Consider the following 16,104-nt stretch of genomic DNA (forward strand, 5'->3'; position numbering starts at 1 on the left):
CTCCAATGATCCTGTTCAAGACCTGTGCAACCTCTTATAGCGGCAACCGACCCTCCCAGCTGGCCATATGAGAGTGATAGTAACTATAGTCCTTACTTTTTTCACCTCAGTCTCTTTATGGGCTGCAGCAGCAACTTTCAGTCACCTTAGTCTGTGCCCCGAACCTGTCATGGAACAGGTCAGTGCTGCCCTCTTTGCCATGGCTGACCCCTATAACAATCCCTGTGAATGCCCACGACCAGCAGGAAATTACCGTAAGGACTTTCTGCCTTAGCGGGCTTCCCTCAAGTACAGGATGTGTTTGACTGCATCCATGTAAATCATCGAATCATCTCTCAATGACCCAGAGCAAAAATGACTTCCACTCCCTTCAAGTTTATCTGTTGAGTGTGGCACCACATGTATCATGCAGGTTTGTGTTCACTTTCCTCCCATGGAGTCTACATACTATGCCCGACCATCATGCTCACACTCTTTCACCCAGCTCAACAAATCAGAGGCTGGTTGCTTGGGGCAAGAATCCCTTCCTTGCACCTCATTCACGGCACCTCTATGAATCTGGCTGATGATGCTCACTACCTGAATGGAGATACAACCTGAGCCATGGGACCATTTCATTTACCAGACCATTGGACTGCTCAAATAATGCTTTCGCTGCCTGGACAGGCCTACGGTCATCCTGCAGCACATCCCATGGAGATGGCCTTAGATTGTGGTCACCTGCTGCCCTCTGCAAACTTGTTGCTGCAAAAGGGACAGCAATTTAAGTGTGCACAACATGTTTCCCCATCTGATGAGTAAGACATTGATGACAGCAACAACGGTGAAGATGAAGGCCAGAGGTCTTCAGCAACAAATTATTAATCAGTGTTTCATCTGGTCTATTCTGTTTCCACCCCTTACGTCATTCACACATTAACTGTCCTCAACACTATCTCTACCAGTCCTTCCATCCTGAAATAAAGGACTGCAAATCTCTGACCAACGTTGACACACATGACACTTGACATTGTGACAAAGTCGCAAATTCAAAAGCTGCTTTTTAAAAAAAATGGCTATCTGAAATGGCGTTAAATAATATTCTCTCACACGTGTTAACCCATAGCGCTTTGAATTTTTTTCCTATTCTGGAGGTCCTATGAGGAGCTCCCCACTAGCTTCAGCATGGGTGGTGGAAAGATACTCATGCTCAGTTAAGGCCCTTTGTGATTCTCAAGTCTGGCAGCCTCTCGGTGCATTGTTCTGGGAAGGTTGGGCTGCAGATTGCAGCATCTTGGTTGCCGCCAGGGCAGTCAGGCCCAGATGGCTCTCTGGCAGCATGCTCTTGCTTGTGACATGCCGCTGTCCAAAAAAACACCTAGCAGCAATACACATTTACAATGAATTAAATGACACTTTGTTGTTTAAAAAAGACTTTCGTTTATATAATGCCATCCACAACCTCAGGATATCCCAAAGCATTTAACAGTCAATGAGGTACTTAGAAAAAGTAATCACTGTTGTAATGTAGGAAAAGAGTTGCATGCAATCTGTGAATGGACAGCAGACTCACCACAAATTCCACTCCCCAATTGGGCAAGCTACTCATCACTGCTGGAAGCTCATGGGTAGCTGACCAACGAAAACTGGTAAATGAAGCCTGACTGTCAAAATAGTTCAGACTTTCTGCTGTAGGCAGCCCAATTGCCCTGCACGGTCCATCTGTAAACTGAAAATCTAGCCAATTCACTCAGTTTTTTACAGGACAGTATGACAACCCTCTATTTTTCTTGCAATGCTGAGGAATAGGATGAGGAAAAACCCAGTGCAGACCCAAGGCCATGTCTCTCTCCAGAATATGTATTTTCAATTGTTTCAGCCTGCATTGCTTAAAACGTGACATATATTAGCTAAACGGTTTGATTCTCATAACTGTGTCTTGCACTCTATCTGAACCTGAGAAAAAAATGATGTTGAGCAACAGATGTGTTTGGAGGATAAATACCAACATCACTGGTTGGTCTGAATAGTCTTGTGCTATTTCTAAAGGCAAATGTCCACTCTATAGCTGCTGATGAAGCTCCAAGTGTAAGTATGACAGCTGTTGAATGTTATTACCTAAAGGGTGAGTAAGAAGCAATAAGCATATAACTTTCCCATTACTCCCATTAAATTAAAATATGATATGCCTTTACTCAAAGTCATCTGTAATAGCTACTATGCAATAGACAATTGGCAGGATGATCTGAGGATGCTGACACCCTGCTCAGAACTGGACCAATGTCTATCAAACTGATGAAATTCCAGCTTCAGGTCTTCCACTGAGTACAGGTTCATATTTCTGACAAGTTAGAGCAACCTCTGTTTTTGTTACAAATGCTGATAAGCAATCAAATCATAGATGTGGTCAATTCATTTGAGATGATAAAGGCATTTTTCCCATGGTAAACTAAACTGCTTCAAGAGGGAATGCAGGAGCTCATTAAATCATTTTTCTAAATTGTACAAAAATAATTATTGTTCAGGTTTATACTGATCATTTTCATCTTAAATGCCAATAAGTCACAAGAATACAATTAGCTTAATGAGGAAAAACAAAATGCTAATTTGGTAAGCAAACAGGATTTAACTGGTAAGTGATCCCATGGGAACAGCCTCTTGTGTCCTCGCTGAAAAAATATTTGCTTGTTTGTTCAATTTTGATTTGCTTTAACACCTCAAGCAGCAATGTGCTGTGCTGTCATTATATAGATGAGTACCTGTTACATTTATATTTAACCTTGCATATTACATTAAATGCAGCTCAGCAAAGAACTAGTATACTGATTAAGTTGCTAGCTACCCATATCTTGCAGGATAAGAATTACTTGCATGTACATGGGGCCTTATCATTGCTTTGAAGTGGAATGATTGCTATATAGACAAATAAGGGTTAAAAGGGGGTGTGGTTAGCTCAGTTGGCTAGATGGCTAGCATGTGGTTCAGAATAACACCAACAGCACGAGATTTGATCCCTGTTCTGCCGGAGGCAGACTTGGCACCTGCCTCCTTGTCCTGCCCCGAAGAAAAACCACAGCATAAGCTATGGTTTGGCAACCCTTGAATAATCAAGGATGCTACCTGGAGAAGAAGGAGGACTAAATATTTAGATTCACTTTTTAGATAATCTCTTTCCTAATGTCACCCCCCACCCCATGAGGATGTGCGTTAAGGACATAATTAGTACCCAAATATGTAGCACGAGATTTATCCACCATAGTGGCTGTCATACATATTCTGAATAGGACCTTCGCTGCATTGAAAGGAGATAACCATTGTGTAGCTGATGAGAAAACTAAGGTTTAGCATGATAGCTTCTGAAAGTAATTGACTGGAGGATGATTCTGACCAATGACTCGATTATTTATGGAGTTACGCCTACTATGAGACGAGCAGCTGTTCTGAAGCTCTGTCTCTGCAATTGGTGGAACCACTTTTCAAAGAGGAATAGTGTGTGTCCATGGTGTAATTGGGATGATGGTGGGAATGCACTTATCTAGTTATGTTGGATTCCTTATCATGCTGCATGTGTGGAGTTATTCATATTTACAGCCTAGCAAGGGCTCCAACCAGCTCACATCAGTTATCTAACAACCTTTGAGTGAGTATTTTTCTTTATTAGAGTCCACGTAGTATTAGTTGGCCAAGCAATGGACAACAGGAAGCAAATCAATCCTTTGTGGCAACCTTACCAAAGTACTGAGCCAGTTAGGTCTGGAGTATTCCAATACATTCTTGATGATTGACCAGCTAGCTTGCATTGTTAATGGGATTTCGAGTTAATGGCTCATCTATGTGGCTTGAGATTCTCCCAGTTGGCTAATGATAACCTGCAAGTCGATGTCCTGACAGTACAACGGTACTCATTGAGCAATGCCATAATGGCTAGGGTGATACTAGATGGACAAGAAATAGGAAGCTGCATTGTTTTGGTTAGCTAAACTGCAGCAATATCCCTGTGCATAATTGGGAATTCCTAAGCCTTGGCTCTTGTTAACCTTGTCTGAACAATGTGCTAAGTTTAAGTGGGATGTGGGAATGGCAAAGAATGTGCTTTCTATATCAGGCAAATAGGAGATCCATAACCATAATGATGGGCTTCCACAGGAATCTGATATCTCAAGTGGAGAGATTGTTGTCACGTAGGCCTGGATAATATGGCCTGGATGCTCAGCTTCACCTACGAGTGCTAAAGATCTTCTCAAAAGGACTTGGAATAAAGTGATGAGTAACTCTCATTCACAGCACTGAAGTTGAACATGAAAATGACAGGCGCATCTCAAAATGTTCTACAAAAGAGATTTTCACTGAGGAAACCTAGGACGAGAACTGCTAGAAGATTTTATTTGGAGGGTGGGTAAAGGACCAACTACTTTTCTATCCAGGGCTTCAAGCATACCATGACTGACCAAAACAATCACTGGCTTTGAAAAAATCAAGTGCAATTATTTCATTTTCAACATAATGCCGTATAACTAAACATTTCAGTTGTTTTGAACTGATTGAACAAAGAGCCATGCAATCAAAGATGAATGGATTTCATGCATTGCCTTTTTCCTTTGCAGATTGAAAATATTTCTTGCTCCAAAATATAAAGAATCTAGTCAGAGTTGATTGCTTTTGCTGAAATTTAATGAAGTTCATTGGTAGGGATCTAGTTTGCCTAAGGTTAATGATAACAGTGACCTCTGTAGTTTTCTGCAAAATTTATCATATAGCTGGGATTTATGAATGAGTTATCAAGTTTAGCTATGAATGCATAAAACATTTGGTATGATGTAGGTATAAATTTTTAAAAATCCATTTTATTAGCTTATGGGGTTATTGTTTTGAAAGGATGAGATCAGTTGGGCTAAAGGGCTTTTTTCATCTAAACCTATCTTGTGATTTATGGGCTTACCATGTGAAATTGCCAAAAAAACAACAGGGATGTCTAAAATGGCTTACAAATAATGAACAAATAGTACACTCAGAATTTTTGAATAGAAAATTACATTATTTGGCCTCACTACCCTGCCTGTAAATACCAGTCATTGCTCCCCTCCCTTAAGTTTTAGCTTACAGAAGAATTGTCTAGTGGCAACAGATGAAATAAAATGCATGCATGTGTGATTGTGTTTTGTTCTCATTGTAGATGGATGAGATAAAATTAAAAGACAGAGCAGTCTACGTGCTGGAAAAAGAGCTGGGGGCTCAGGCTGGGCATGCTCAGAGACTCCAGCTCCAAAAAGAGGCTTTAGATGAACAACTTACCCAGGTCAAAGAGGCTGAAGCATGGGAAAAACGACATCTGAGTAGCCCGAAAAGGGAACTTCCTTGCGCAAGTGGTGCAGGAGACGCCTCAGATCATTCAGGAAGCCCTGTAAGCACTTTCACATACATGGTCTCTAACTGCCCTATTCAACAAATTCTGTAACAAAATCTTGATGAGGGGCATATTTATACCTGCTGCTTACTGATTAATACTTAAGCAATACTATCACATTACATCATTATTCTAATACCTTTTAAATTCTTTACATTGTAGCTAAATATTTGGTATTATTGAAATAGAATCAGTGCTAGATTTAAGTTTACCCTAATACTTTTTTAATTTTGCTGTTTGAGGACACTGGGATTTCATAATGTAGCAGCTTGCTTATTCTTCTATAATCAATTAATAATAGCAGTATTTTGAAATGTTACTTCATAAATCATTCAAAAAAATTAAAATAAGACCGGCAATTATTTTATGAGTTTAATTTGCATTTAGGCATTTCCAGAAGGCAGGCATCAAGTGTAGTGCACAGAATTTAACACTAGTCAGACATCTTCCAGGCCTGGCCTTGCTTGAATGTCTCTTACTTTCTAATATCTTGCAATAATTAGGAATAGCTAATCAAACATAGGACAACCACATTTTGTAGCCACAATTTGTAGATAGTAACGTTGTAATGAAAAAGGCAGTGCTTTCAATTGTCATCCTATGTAACTATGCCACTCTTATGCTTCGACCTTAATTTGCTAATGATACAAACCGCTGCTTAATTTTAAGACAAACACGCATGCCTGTAAACATATTTTAACTTTTTTTCCCATTGTTGACTCTCATCAAGATTCTTTTTCCACTGGTTCTTGGTTTTCTTAGCACATTGAATGCAAATGACTCTAAGCACAGTGTATAGTTATATGATGCAAAGCCTCTCCTGCACCTGTTGAATGAGGAATCACTGCACCTGTTAAATAGGGTTCGAGGAGCACTAACTCAGAAAATCATCCATCAGCATGTTCTCAATGGCTTTTCTTTCTTAGTGTGCTGCAGTGTATAACCAACATATGGGAAATAATTGGCATAAGATGCACCCATTCAAACTGCTGCCCATTACACAGTGAACTTTGATACCAATAAACAAACAGAAAAAGGACTAAGTGGGGTTTCCGATGTAAATAATTTATTCTAACATTTGCTTAAATGCCCTCATACATGAAGTGTTACTTCATCAATTATAGCACTTTCTCAGCCCACCCACTGTTGTTACCTGCAGCTACTATCAATCACATTGTCCCTTTTTGTAAAAGTACAATTATATTTTCCAACTGTCATAATATCACATGGAAAGCGTTGTGTTTTGCATTTCACTTAAATAAACATAAGTGTCTTGAGGTAGGGTTATATCTTTGGAAATCACTCAAAAAATGGAGTACCAGCGTTAAGTGTATGATTTCACTGTACTTTCTGCATTGCTTTTCTGTACCTCATTTATTATTTCCTTCATATAGCCTAAGCTGATTTGCTTGAATGTTCACCCTATCACATAAGGGCATAGTTTACATTTCAATGCATAGGCAAAAAAAAAAATCCTGCTTCTAATTGAATAGCTGTGACAAATTCTTCAGTCTCTTTGGTTATGGTCATTCAGACATGTGTGGTTATGTTGATGTCCAGTTATTTGCAGTTGATCTATGTTTCAGGAACAGCAGCTGGACGAAAGGGATACTCGGCGATTCCAACTGAAAATTGCTGAATTAAGTGCAATCATCAGAAAACTAGAAGACCGGAATGCTCTGCTGTCTGAAGAAAGAAATGAACTTGTAAGTGCTCCTGATCATGTTGACTCTTCAACGGTCTATCCAGATATTTGCATTTACTTTAGCCCTCAGGAATGTTCTTTTTCTTCCTGTCAATTTTCTATATAGAAATAATGTAATCTATGGTCAAATGGGATGTAATTTGTAAAGTCAGTATTAGGCAATCAATAGTGAGGCAGTTCTTTTTATGAGACTACACATCAACAGGTTGGAGGGTTGAAATTCTTCCCTTTTTTAATTTTAGCAATAATCTTGGTCAGTACTAAATGGGAGATAGGAATTTTTTTACTCGTCAACATTTCATTAAAATTATAGACAGATGAAATTTGACTCTTTAGATGAGACAAACATGCATGGAAAAAGGGTATGTTGCCAGAGCAACTCAGATTCTTTGTGGGAGTGCTGGTTGACTCAGTTGGCTGATGGTGTGGATCACATTGGCCCAACGGCATGAGGCTCAATCCCTGTTCCAACTGGGGTAGATTTGGGACTTGTTTCCTTGTCCTATCCATCGTGGAGATTGTGGTGTTGTGGGTCAGACCTGCCTTTAGGCAGAGAACTCAAGAAGATGAGACAAGTAAAATCTATTGCATATATGGATATTTGATTTGAGTGTTTGCTAACATTGCACTTTTGAACCAATAAAGCTTGGATTAAGAAAAATTATTCAGACTTTTAGGTCCATTCACACGGCTAGATTCAGAGAGCTGGAGAAACAGATAGAGTACACTGGTCCCTTACTATGGGACCAGTATGGTTTTCAACCAGAGGTGTAAATGCAGTTTTTATCACATCCTTTATTCTTATAATCATAGGCACTGATGTTAACAGGGAGGTGAGGAGGGAGTGAGGAGAATGGGGATGTTTTGTGATCCAGTAACTTGGAAGAACAGGTTCCCCTCAGCTTGACAGGAGCTAATGACCATTGTTGGACTCCATTTGCCTGGCTGCAGACAACCAGATTGAGGCTGGGATTTTCCAGCCCCGCCGTGGAGGGACCTGTTGCAGAGGATGTGGTGGACCAGCCTAAAGTCCATTGACTTGTGGCGGGACCGGAAGGTCTCGGCATCAGGTGGGGCCAGAAAATCCCAGCCTAAAATGTTGGTTGGATGTTGGGTGGGTAGACCTGCAGCACCAGAATGCAGCTGAGGAACAGAGGAGGAAGGGAGACATTGTGGGTGTCAGGGCAGCATCAATGGAGGAAAGAGCAAGGAGGTTGTGGACCAGGATGCAGGAGCCTAGAGAGACTGGGCATTGAGGGGATGTCATTGATGGGGCCTGGAGAGATTAGGTGTGGGGCAGTGGGAGGGTACATTTTCAAGGAGCATGGAAAAATCAGGAGTGGGATGAAGGGGACATTGATGTGGGGCCCAGAAAGATCAGAGGAGGAGAGGAGAAGATCTCAGGGACCAGAGAGATTGAAGAGGAAGAGGAAAGATCATGGGGGCCTATGGAGGTTGTGGGGGGAGGTGAGGCAGGATGAGGTTGTGGGCTCTGGAGGACAAAAGATTGCTAATAGTGGGTGGGACGGGTGGGTGTCTGACTGCTGAGGAGGTTAACAGCTTTGCTTGATGGGTCTTGGGGAAGTACTCCTGCTCCTCCTGTCTGACAAGCAGTGTTGGAAAAGTACTTAACTGTTCAATGCAGCAGTCCTCTCCTTCATGTGGCATCTGGGTTCCCTGGGGGAGGAACTCAGTCAGCCAGCATTAAATCTGAAGCAGAGCAAAAACTCCAATTAATGCAGCTTTATTAAAATATTTAAAGGAGGGCGCCACCTCCTGTGTGTATTTGGTTGTCCTTTCCCACCTCCCTCCTCCGCCTCGTCCAACCGTTAAAATCTGAAATGGGCTCATTTGAGGCAGGTTGTGTTTGGGCTTGAGAGTTTTTGTCTTCTTCCTACCCACCCAACTCAAATGTACATATATTTGAGGGTTAAAATTTCCCCTATAGTTTCAGTCATAAATAAGGAGTATATTTTACTCTCTGTGTAAAGTTAAAGTGAACTCAAAGGTTGAAAACCAAGATTGCAGAGAGATGATTGATTGTTTATCGTCCTAAACAACTAACAAAATCAATTTTATAATAGAATTCCAAGTGCAGAAACAAGAAAAGACCAATCACTAAACTTAACATTGGATGCGGTTTCACAACCCAATCTAACCATTTTTCATTTTTTACCTACCAAACAATAAATCTTCAGGAGCTGTTAATATTTACTGTAATCATATCAATCCATTGGATAAATTGACAATTTAATGCATGAAGTTATTCCTAAGCTTGTGCATTCTCCAGTCTTTTGCTCAAAGTAGCTCACTAAATCCGCATTAACCATTCATATTATTTTTCCAAAGTAGGTTTCCTTCCCTTTCCTCCCAATTCTTTAATCTTCTAGGGGCTTGCAGTAATTGCAACCAAAGGAGTAAACAAGAAGTTGGGATCCCAGTGCACATCCCGTCTCATTAGCGTATCAAGAGATATATGTACTGAATTTAAAGGTAGAACTTAATGTCCCTTCTAGAGGCAAGTTTGGAGGAGGGGGAACCGTGTGATTGGGCAGGAGGCCAATTGAGGCCCTTAAGTGGCAACTTAAGAACCATGTAAGGGCCTCATCCCACTGCTATTGGGTTTGTTTGCGGCCTTCTAGGAGGTGTCCCTGGTTTGAAGGCACTCTGTGCCCAATCGTGGGACCCAGTCTTGGGAAGGGGGAGGCCCATAGGAAGCCACCCACTGCCGTTGCTGTTAATCCCCACTCCCTCTCCCTGACCAGCACTTCCTTCCCTGGGAACCCCATCCCACCCCACTTACTTGTCTCTGGAGGACCCATCGCCGATCCTCTGGGTAGGCCCCAGTGCAATACCAGCCACTTCTCCCAGAGGTGTACCTGGCACTGCAGAGTTGCCATCCTCTGACTGGCCAGAACCTCTTGGGGACAGAATATCCACCCACTGGGACCTTAATTTAGTGGGAGGTCCAATGCTGTCAGGTAAGTGCCTGATTACCTCAGAATAGCGCCACGCTCCGCCCAGATCTCCACTCTGTGGGCGGGGTCACCGTCACTGCCACTAAATTCCATCCTATGAATTTACTTGCGATTCATAAATTTAAACGATTTGCAAGCTTTATGTAAAAGCGAGAAATAAATTAGAGAAGTTATGGGTACACTGCAATCTCATTGCAAGCTTCTCTGCTATAGTGCTATCCAGTGGGTCTTAGTTCATGATGTTATGTTGGCCTGGATTTACACCAAGTTGGGATGACTCAGGAGCCCATTAAAAACGGCAGGCAGATCCTAATTCCTGGATTACCCATCCCATTCCCAGCCTGTACTATTTTTGGGAATGCCTTTTAAGGATGCGGGTTGGTTTAGGTCATAAGCCCTCACCCAGCACTCCCAACCTGGCCGGCTCCATTGCAGGAATAGGCATCTCCTACCGTCCACCATTTTCATGGAGCTGGGCCAGGTTTTTAAAGAGTCGTGGTTCACAGCACCACAGTGAACCCAAGTCTGCATGACAGAACCTTTTGAAAGGTGAGTTAAAAAGGTCCTCTTCATGCCCCCTATGCCCAAGGTATTCCCACCCACACCTGATGCCCCCTATGCTGAGCTATGCCCACCACCCAACCCCCATGGCCTCTCATGCCTCCATGCCAGGCTTTGGCACTTCCATGTCCTTTCATCCTCTTATACATTGTATAGAATTAATGAACTCTACAGTGACAAGAGAATGTGTAAAAAAGAGCTTTAAAAAAACTAATTCATTCATTACTTTCCACAATGTCAAAAAAGTCCTTTCACTACACCCAAAAAGGGTGGCCGAGAACTCAGACATCCATTACTCTGATGAAATACCTGAACCTCAGAGAAAACATTGCTTGATTGACAGCTCTGGCTATCTGATCTCTGCTGTCAATTTCACAGTGTTTATTTACACCAGGCTAAGAGGTTTCAAGTGCCTGCAGTTTCTGTTATTGATAGTTAAAAGGTCTGGATGATTGACACTTTTATTGGGCTGTAGTGAAAGGACTTTTTTTTAACATAGAGGAAAGTAATAAATGAATGACTTTTTTATTTTTAGACGTACTATTGTCACAATAGGATTCATTGGTTCTATAGACTGTATAGTGGGTGAATGAACATGGAATTGCCAAAGCTTGGCATAGGGGCATGAGGGGCTGTGAAGGGCATAATTCGGCATAGGGGGCATGAGGAGCCATGGGGTTGGGTGGGAAGCATAGCCTGGCATGGGGGTGGCAGGAAATGGCATGAGGAGTGTATGGGGGGTGAGGGATAAGGGCTGGAGAGCCTTTCTGATTTTATTTTAACTGGGTTGAAGTCCTACAGCGCTGAAGTAAGCCTTTTAAACAGCCCGCCTCGGCACCCAGCAGCCCTCGTGGCTGCCTCCGACCTCTTTCTGGGCCGGCTGGCCCGACTGTAGCCGACACCCATCTCCTGGCATGAAGATCCCACCTTTGCGGGCACATTCTCCTGAGGCGGGCGGACCAAGCCAGGAATTTTCCCGACTCCTGTTACCCACCTCCGTGATGAAAATCCAGGCTGTTATGTTTTATGCAATACATTGCAGTATTACCTGCACTTGTCTTGTTATAGAACTGTAATTTAACATGGCTAGGGAAAACAAACAAAACAAATGCTGCTCTACAAAGAATTGACAATGCATTAGGAAATTAGTCCCTACTCATATACAGCTACACCTATAAGGTGTTAGATATTCATAGCTGCTGCATACCTCAGTGTCTGCAATATACTTTACTCAAGCACATTCACTTTTTATTTAATTCATTAAGTTTTGTTTCACTTTTTCAACTTTAATTTGTCCTTTAAGTCCTTACCTTATCTCTGAGTCCACTGTTGAGATCATTTGGATAATCTAACCTCATAATAAAGAGCAAAACAACAGAAACACAATTTTGTTCCAAGGGTTACATCACTTTGCTCCTGTAGAACCACTGCAACAATGAACTTTGCAAACCAGGATAACTCACCTACATTAGATAACATCATGGAAATATATGTCAATTACATGGATTCCTTGAATTTTTTTGATTTAATAAACCAGAAACTCAACTGTTGTTGTTGAGCCACATAAATTCTGTGGCTACCAGAGCAGATCAGAGGGTGACTTACTTCCTGCCTTCCTAAAATCTCTCCAGCATCCAAAAGTATAATTGAGGAGTGTGGTGAAATACTCTTTTCCTGGTGGGATTGGTGCAGCTGCAGCAACACTCAAGCAGCTTAACACCACCCTGGACAAAGTGGTCCACTTGATTGGCCTAGGGGTGCAGAGTTCTGCAGAAGGGGATTTGGGACCTGATTTGTTGAGTAGGAGACACAGGGACCTTTTGAAGTGGGGGTGAAGGTATGGTCTGTGGGATGGATTTCTATCCATGCATGAATGTTATTTCTCATTTAGGATGTACGGAGGCTTCAGGCAGCTGCAAAATTCCAGAGAGTGAAAAGTTCCAATTTTTAAAAAATGTTTTTGATATGGAACTGCTTGGTTACATGAAATCCTGATTCTAAGGATGCAGATACCATTTCAGTGCTGAGTTTGGAGCTAACATTCCATGACACACCTCTTTACATTGTAGATTTGAATCACAGCACAGGTACTGTTGGTAAATGTTGACAACGTAAAATGGGCTTTCTCATTTACAAAACCTGATGTGGGAGTTTTTAATGTATTTGAGAGAGAATATTGCAACCTACTCAGTACTTATATAATAGATGTATAATATTATTTTGTGTCATTATGTGCGAGACTTATGGTGTAAATAAACATTGTATGTCTTTAGAACCATGTTACATTTATATTTTAAACAAAATACTATGTTAATGATTTAAATAAGTATAGGTTTAGAACATGAAGAAAAATGATGACAATAGGTACAGAAGATAGCATGCTTATTTGTAGTGTGCTTCAATTTGTAGATACATTTTCTAAATAGAGATTTCAGTTTTTAAATTAAATTTGGGATCAATAAAGGTTCTATTTATGTAGTTGTCAATCAAACAGGAAATGTTATCCTGACCATTTACATATAATACTGTTCCGGCCAGTATTTCCATTGCAAAAGCTCAGGCCCTTGTCATGTAAGTCTATGACCATTCAGTTCAATCTCTCTCACTCCATATTTTTACTTTAGCTCAAGCGATTACGTGAAGCGGAAAGTCAGTACAAACCCCTCCTGGACAAAAAGAAACGTCTCAGTAGGAAAAATGAAGAAATGAGCCATGCCCTACGGCGTATGGAAAATAAACTCAAATTTCTCACACAAGAAAACTTAAGGATGGTAGGTTGGCATGCAAATTCCCTTGTTTATCATATGAAAACTTATCATGTGGGAGCTATGTCATGCTTTTTATGTTATTTAAAGGTATTGTAAACATTTAAACCACAAATGCTGGGATTGTCCAATGCATGGTCATGTTATCCTTTCTTTAATTTGTTCTACTGCTGTTAGTACTGCTAATTACCAGATAAAGCTACTAATGGTACCCAACACAAACAACACTGACAGAATAAAATGATAAAAGTTGGTTGGCAGAATGACTTCTCTGCACCTCAATACCCTTTTTCTATTAATAAATGTGATTAAAGCAGGAAGAACCTATTCTGTCAACCCACAATCATCTAACCAATGTGTATTTATGTTTTCTGTAAATGAATTGATGTTTGATTACTTGCCAATTGAGATTTTCCTTTTTTTTGTAAAAATATTAAAATGTCTCCATCTATCCAGTCTGAATTTCAGCACTGCCCTCTGCCTACTTTTCTTTCTTTCTACCAGCACTATTTACTATGAATGTTAAGAAGCATGTATAATGGTACCAGAAAAAAAACATTTGTTTCATTAATTCTTAGACTGCCAGCATTGCCAATGAACTGCAAGTTCTCTCAGCCAGCTGTACTTTCTAAGGTTAGGGTTGCCAACCCATGTGGATTGTCCAGTACTCTCCAGAGATTAAAGATTAACCTCCTGGACATAGGAGAAAAATCATAGGGCATAAAAAATGTTTTTTTTTTCATTTTATTTGAATACTTTTGTTTAATGGCTACAAAGTTATTGGAGACGAGGGTTAAAGGCTATTTTACCATGTGGGTCGGTTGGAAGCTGGAGATTAATTGATACAACCAGTGTTGGCAACCCTACATGGAGTTAAAAAGAGCATCTGACTGGTGGAGCTTGTTGGCCGGCTACCCATTCGGGCAATGAAGAGACACTTGTATTTTGATGTCCCCAGTTCATTTAAATTTGGCAGGTGAACTTCCCAGCCCAGATGCAGCTCACCAGACCTGTCGCCAACAAGGTAAGTCACAGTTGCAATCATGAATGTTGGGGCAGCAGTGGGTAAAACATTTTCGGTGTTAACCCAAAAGTTGCACACCTGCTCCTCCGGGACCACAAAAATAATAAAACATTTACCTTTAGAGACCCATGGAACTGAGTCAGGATCCTATTTATGCAATTGGATCCAAATTAAAAGGGGCCTATTTTCTGAACTCCATTTTGAAGCCATTAATGGGAATCAAGGACACTAAAAATGGAGCTCCCATCATGCTAAAACAACTCATGGGGCCATAGAGCTAGGGGGTGATAGTAAGCATGGTGAGTGCAAGTATGGCAACAGCTAGACATGAGATTAAGGTACTCGGAGCTAGGGATGAGTAGCAATGAGGATCACCATCGTCACCAGTAGATGTAGAGTCCCGGGCATGAGGAGAGCAGAGGAGAGGAATAAGGAAGGCAGTGAAGACCACATTTTCAGCATTTAGTGCACTGCTGAAGAAGGAACTACCTGGACATGTCTGAGAGTTGGATTTTAGATCCCGCTGGGGCCAGGAATGGAGGTGGACAGACGGGCATGGAATTTTGTCTCCATCCCACCCCCAGGCCACTTTCATGGAGGCAGGACTACCTGAGCACAAGTGATGGGTAGCCGATTGTCCCAATTAAAGGACATTTAAGGCTTGTTAATGAAGGCCTTCAGGTTCCCAGAGATGGCGGGGTCAGTTTAGCAGCTTGGAGGCTGCCTCGCAGATGGAGATTAGGTTTGGGGGCAGCAGCCAACATTCAATGAAAGCTTAGATGCCCTCCCTGCCTGCATTGGTGCAGCAGGAGCCATAAGCCACCCTGTGAAGTGGTTTCCCCACCCCCGGCACAAGAATGTGGGGGTGTCTGGCTTTGAGAGTCTGCCCACCGTCTGTAAATGGACAGGTGAGCACGGATGCAGGGACTTGGGGGTCACAGGAAAGGAGGCTCTACTTAGAACAGCAGTAACAGATGCATTCCCACATATTGGAGTTCCTTGAAGCTGCAGGGAGTCATGGGTTCAGAATAGAGGAGGCCATTCAGCTCATGTGTGCCACAGTGACTCAAGGCTTTAAGCGCATGAGCGCTTCCATTGAGAGAGTGGCCGAACTCATGGAGAGCCATACACAACAGCACTTGAATGGATACAGGAACTGTGCATTGACTTGTACAGAATGCAGAACAAATATTTTGCTTCTGTGTTCACTATAGAGGATACAAAAAACATTCCAGTAATAGCTGCAAATAAGGAGGTGAAAGGGAGAGAGGAACTTGGTGAATTTGAAATCGCTAGGGAAAGATACTGAGCAAATTGAAGGAGCTGCCAGGCTGGCAAGTCTCCGGGTCCTGATGGACTACATCCTAGTGTCTTAAAAGAGGTGGCTAATGAGATAGTCGATGCACTGGTGTTAATTTTCCAAAATTCACTAGATTCTGAAAAGGCTCCATCAGATTGGAACGTATCAAATATAATCCCTCTATTCAAGAAGGGAGGGAGGTAGAAAATAGGAAACTATAGGCCAGTTAGCTTGACGTCTGTCGTGGGGAAGTTGTTAGAATCAATCATTAAGGAGGTTATAGCTGGGCACTTAGAAGAGCTTAAGGCAATCGGAAAGAATCAGCATGGTTTTGTGAAAGGAAAATCATGTTTAACCAATTGGAGTTTTTTGAAGGAGTAACATGCAC

The 16,104-nt window shown here is 41.6% G+C and overlaps 1 protein-coding gene across 1 annotated transcript in view; it reads left to right on the forward strand.

Moving 5' to 3' along the window:
- jakmip3 (Janus kinase and microtubule interacting protein 3) overlaps positions 1 to 16,104 on the forward strand; it is a 315,901-nt gene that overhangs the window by 210,236 nt on the left and 89,561 nt on the right. Inside the window, exons 4-6 of the mRNA XM_078564910.1 lie at positions 5,153 to 5,380; positions 6,970 to 7,089; positions 13,252 to 13,398. Coding sequence (XP_078421036.1) covers positions 5,153 to 5,380; positions 6,970 to 7,089; positions 13,252 to 13,398 — 495 coding nt within the window. The remainder of the gene's footprint in view (positions 1 to 5,152; positions 5,381 to 6,969; positions 7,090 to 13,251; positions 13,399 to 16,104) is intronic.

The sequence above is a fragment of the Cetorhinus maximus genome, chromosome 20 (assembly GCF_964194155.1).
Source record: "Cetorhinus maximus chromosome 20, sCetMax3.hap1.1, whole genome shotgun sequence".
Lineage (NCBI taxonomy): Eukaryota > Metazoa > Chordata > Chondrichthyes > Lamniformes > Cetorhinidae > Cetorhinus > Cetorhinus maximus.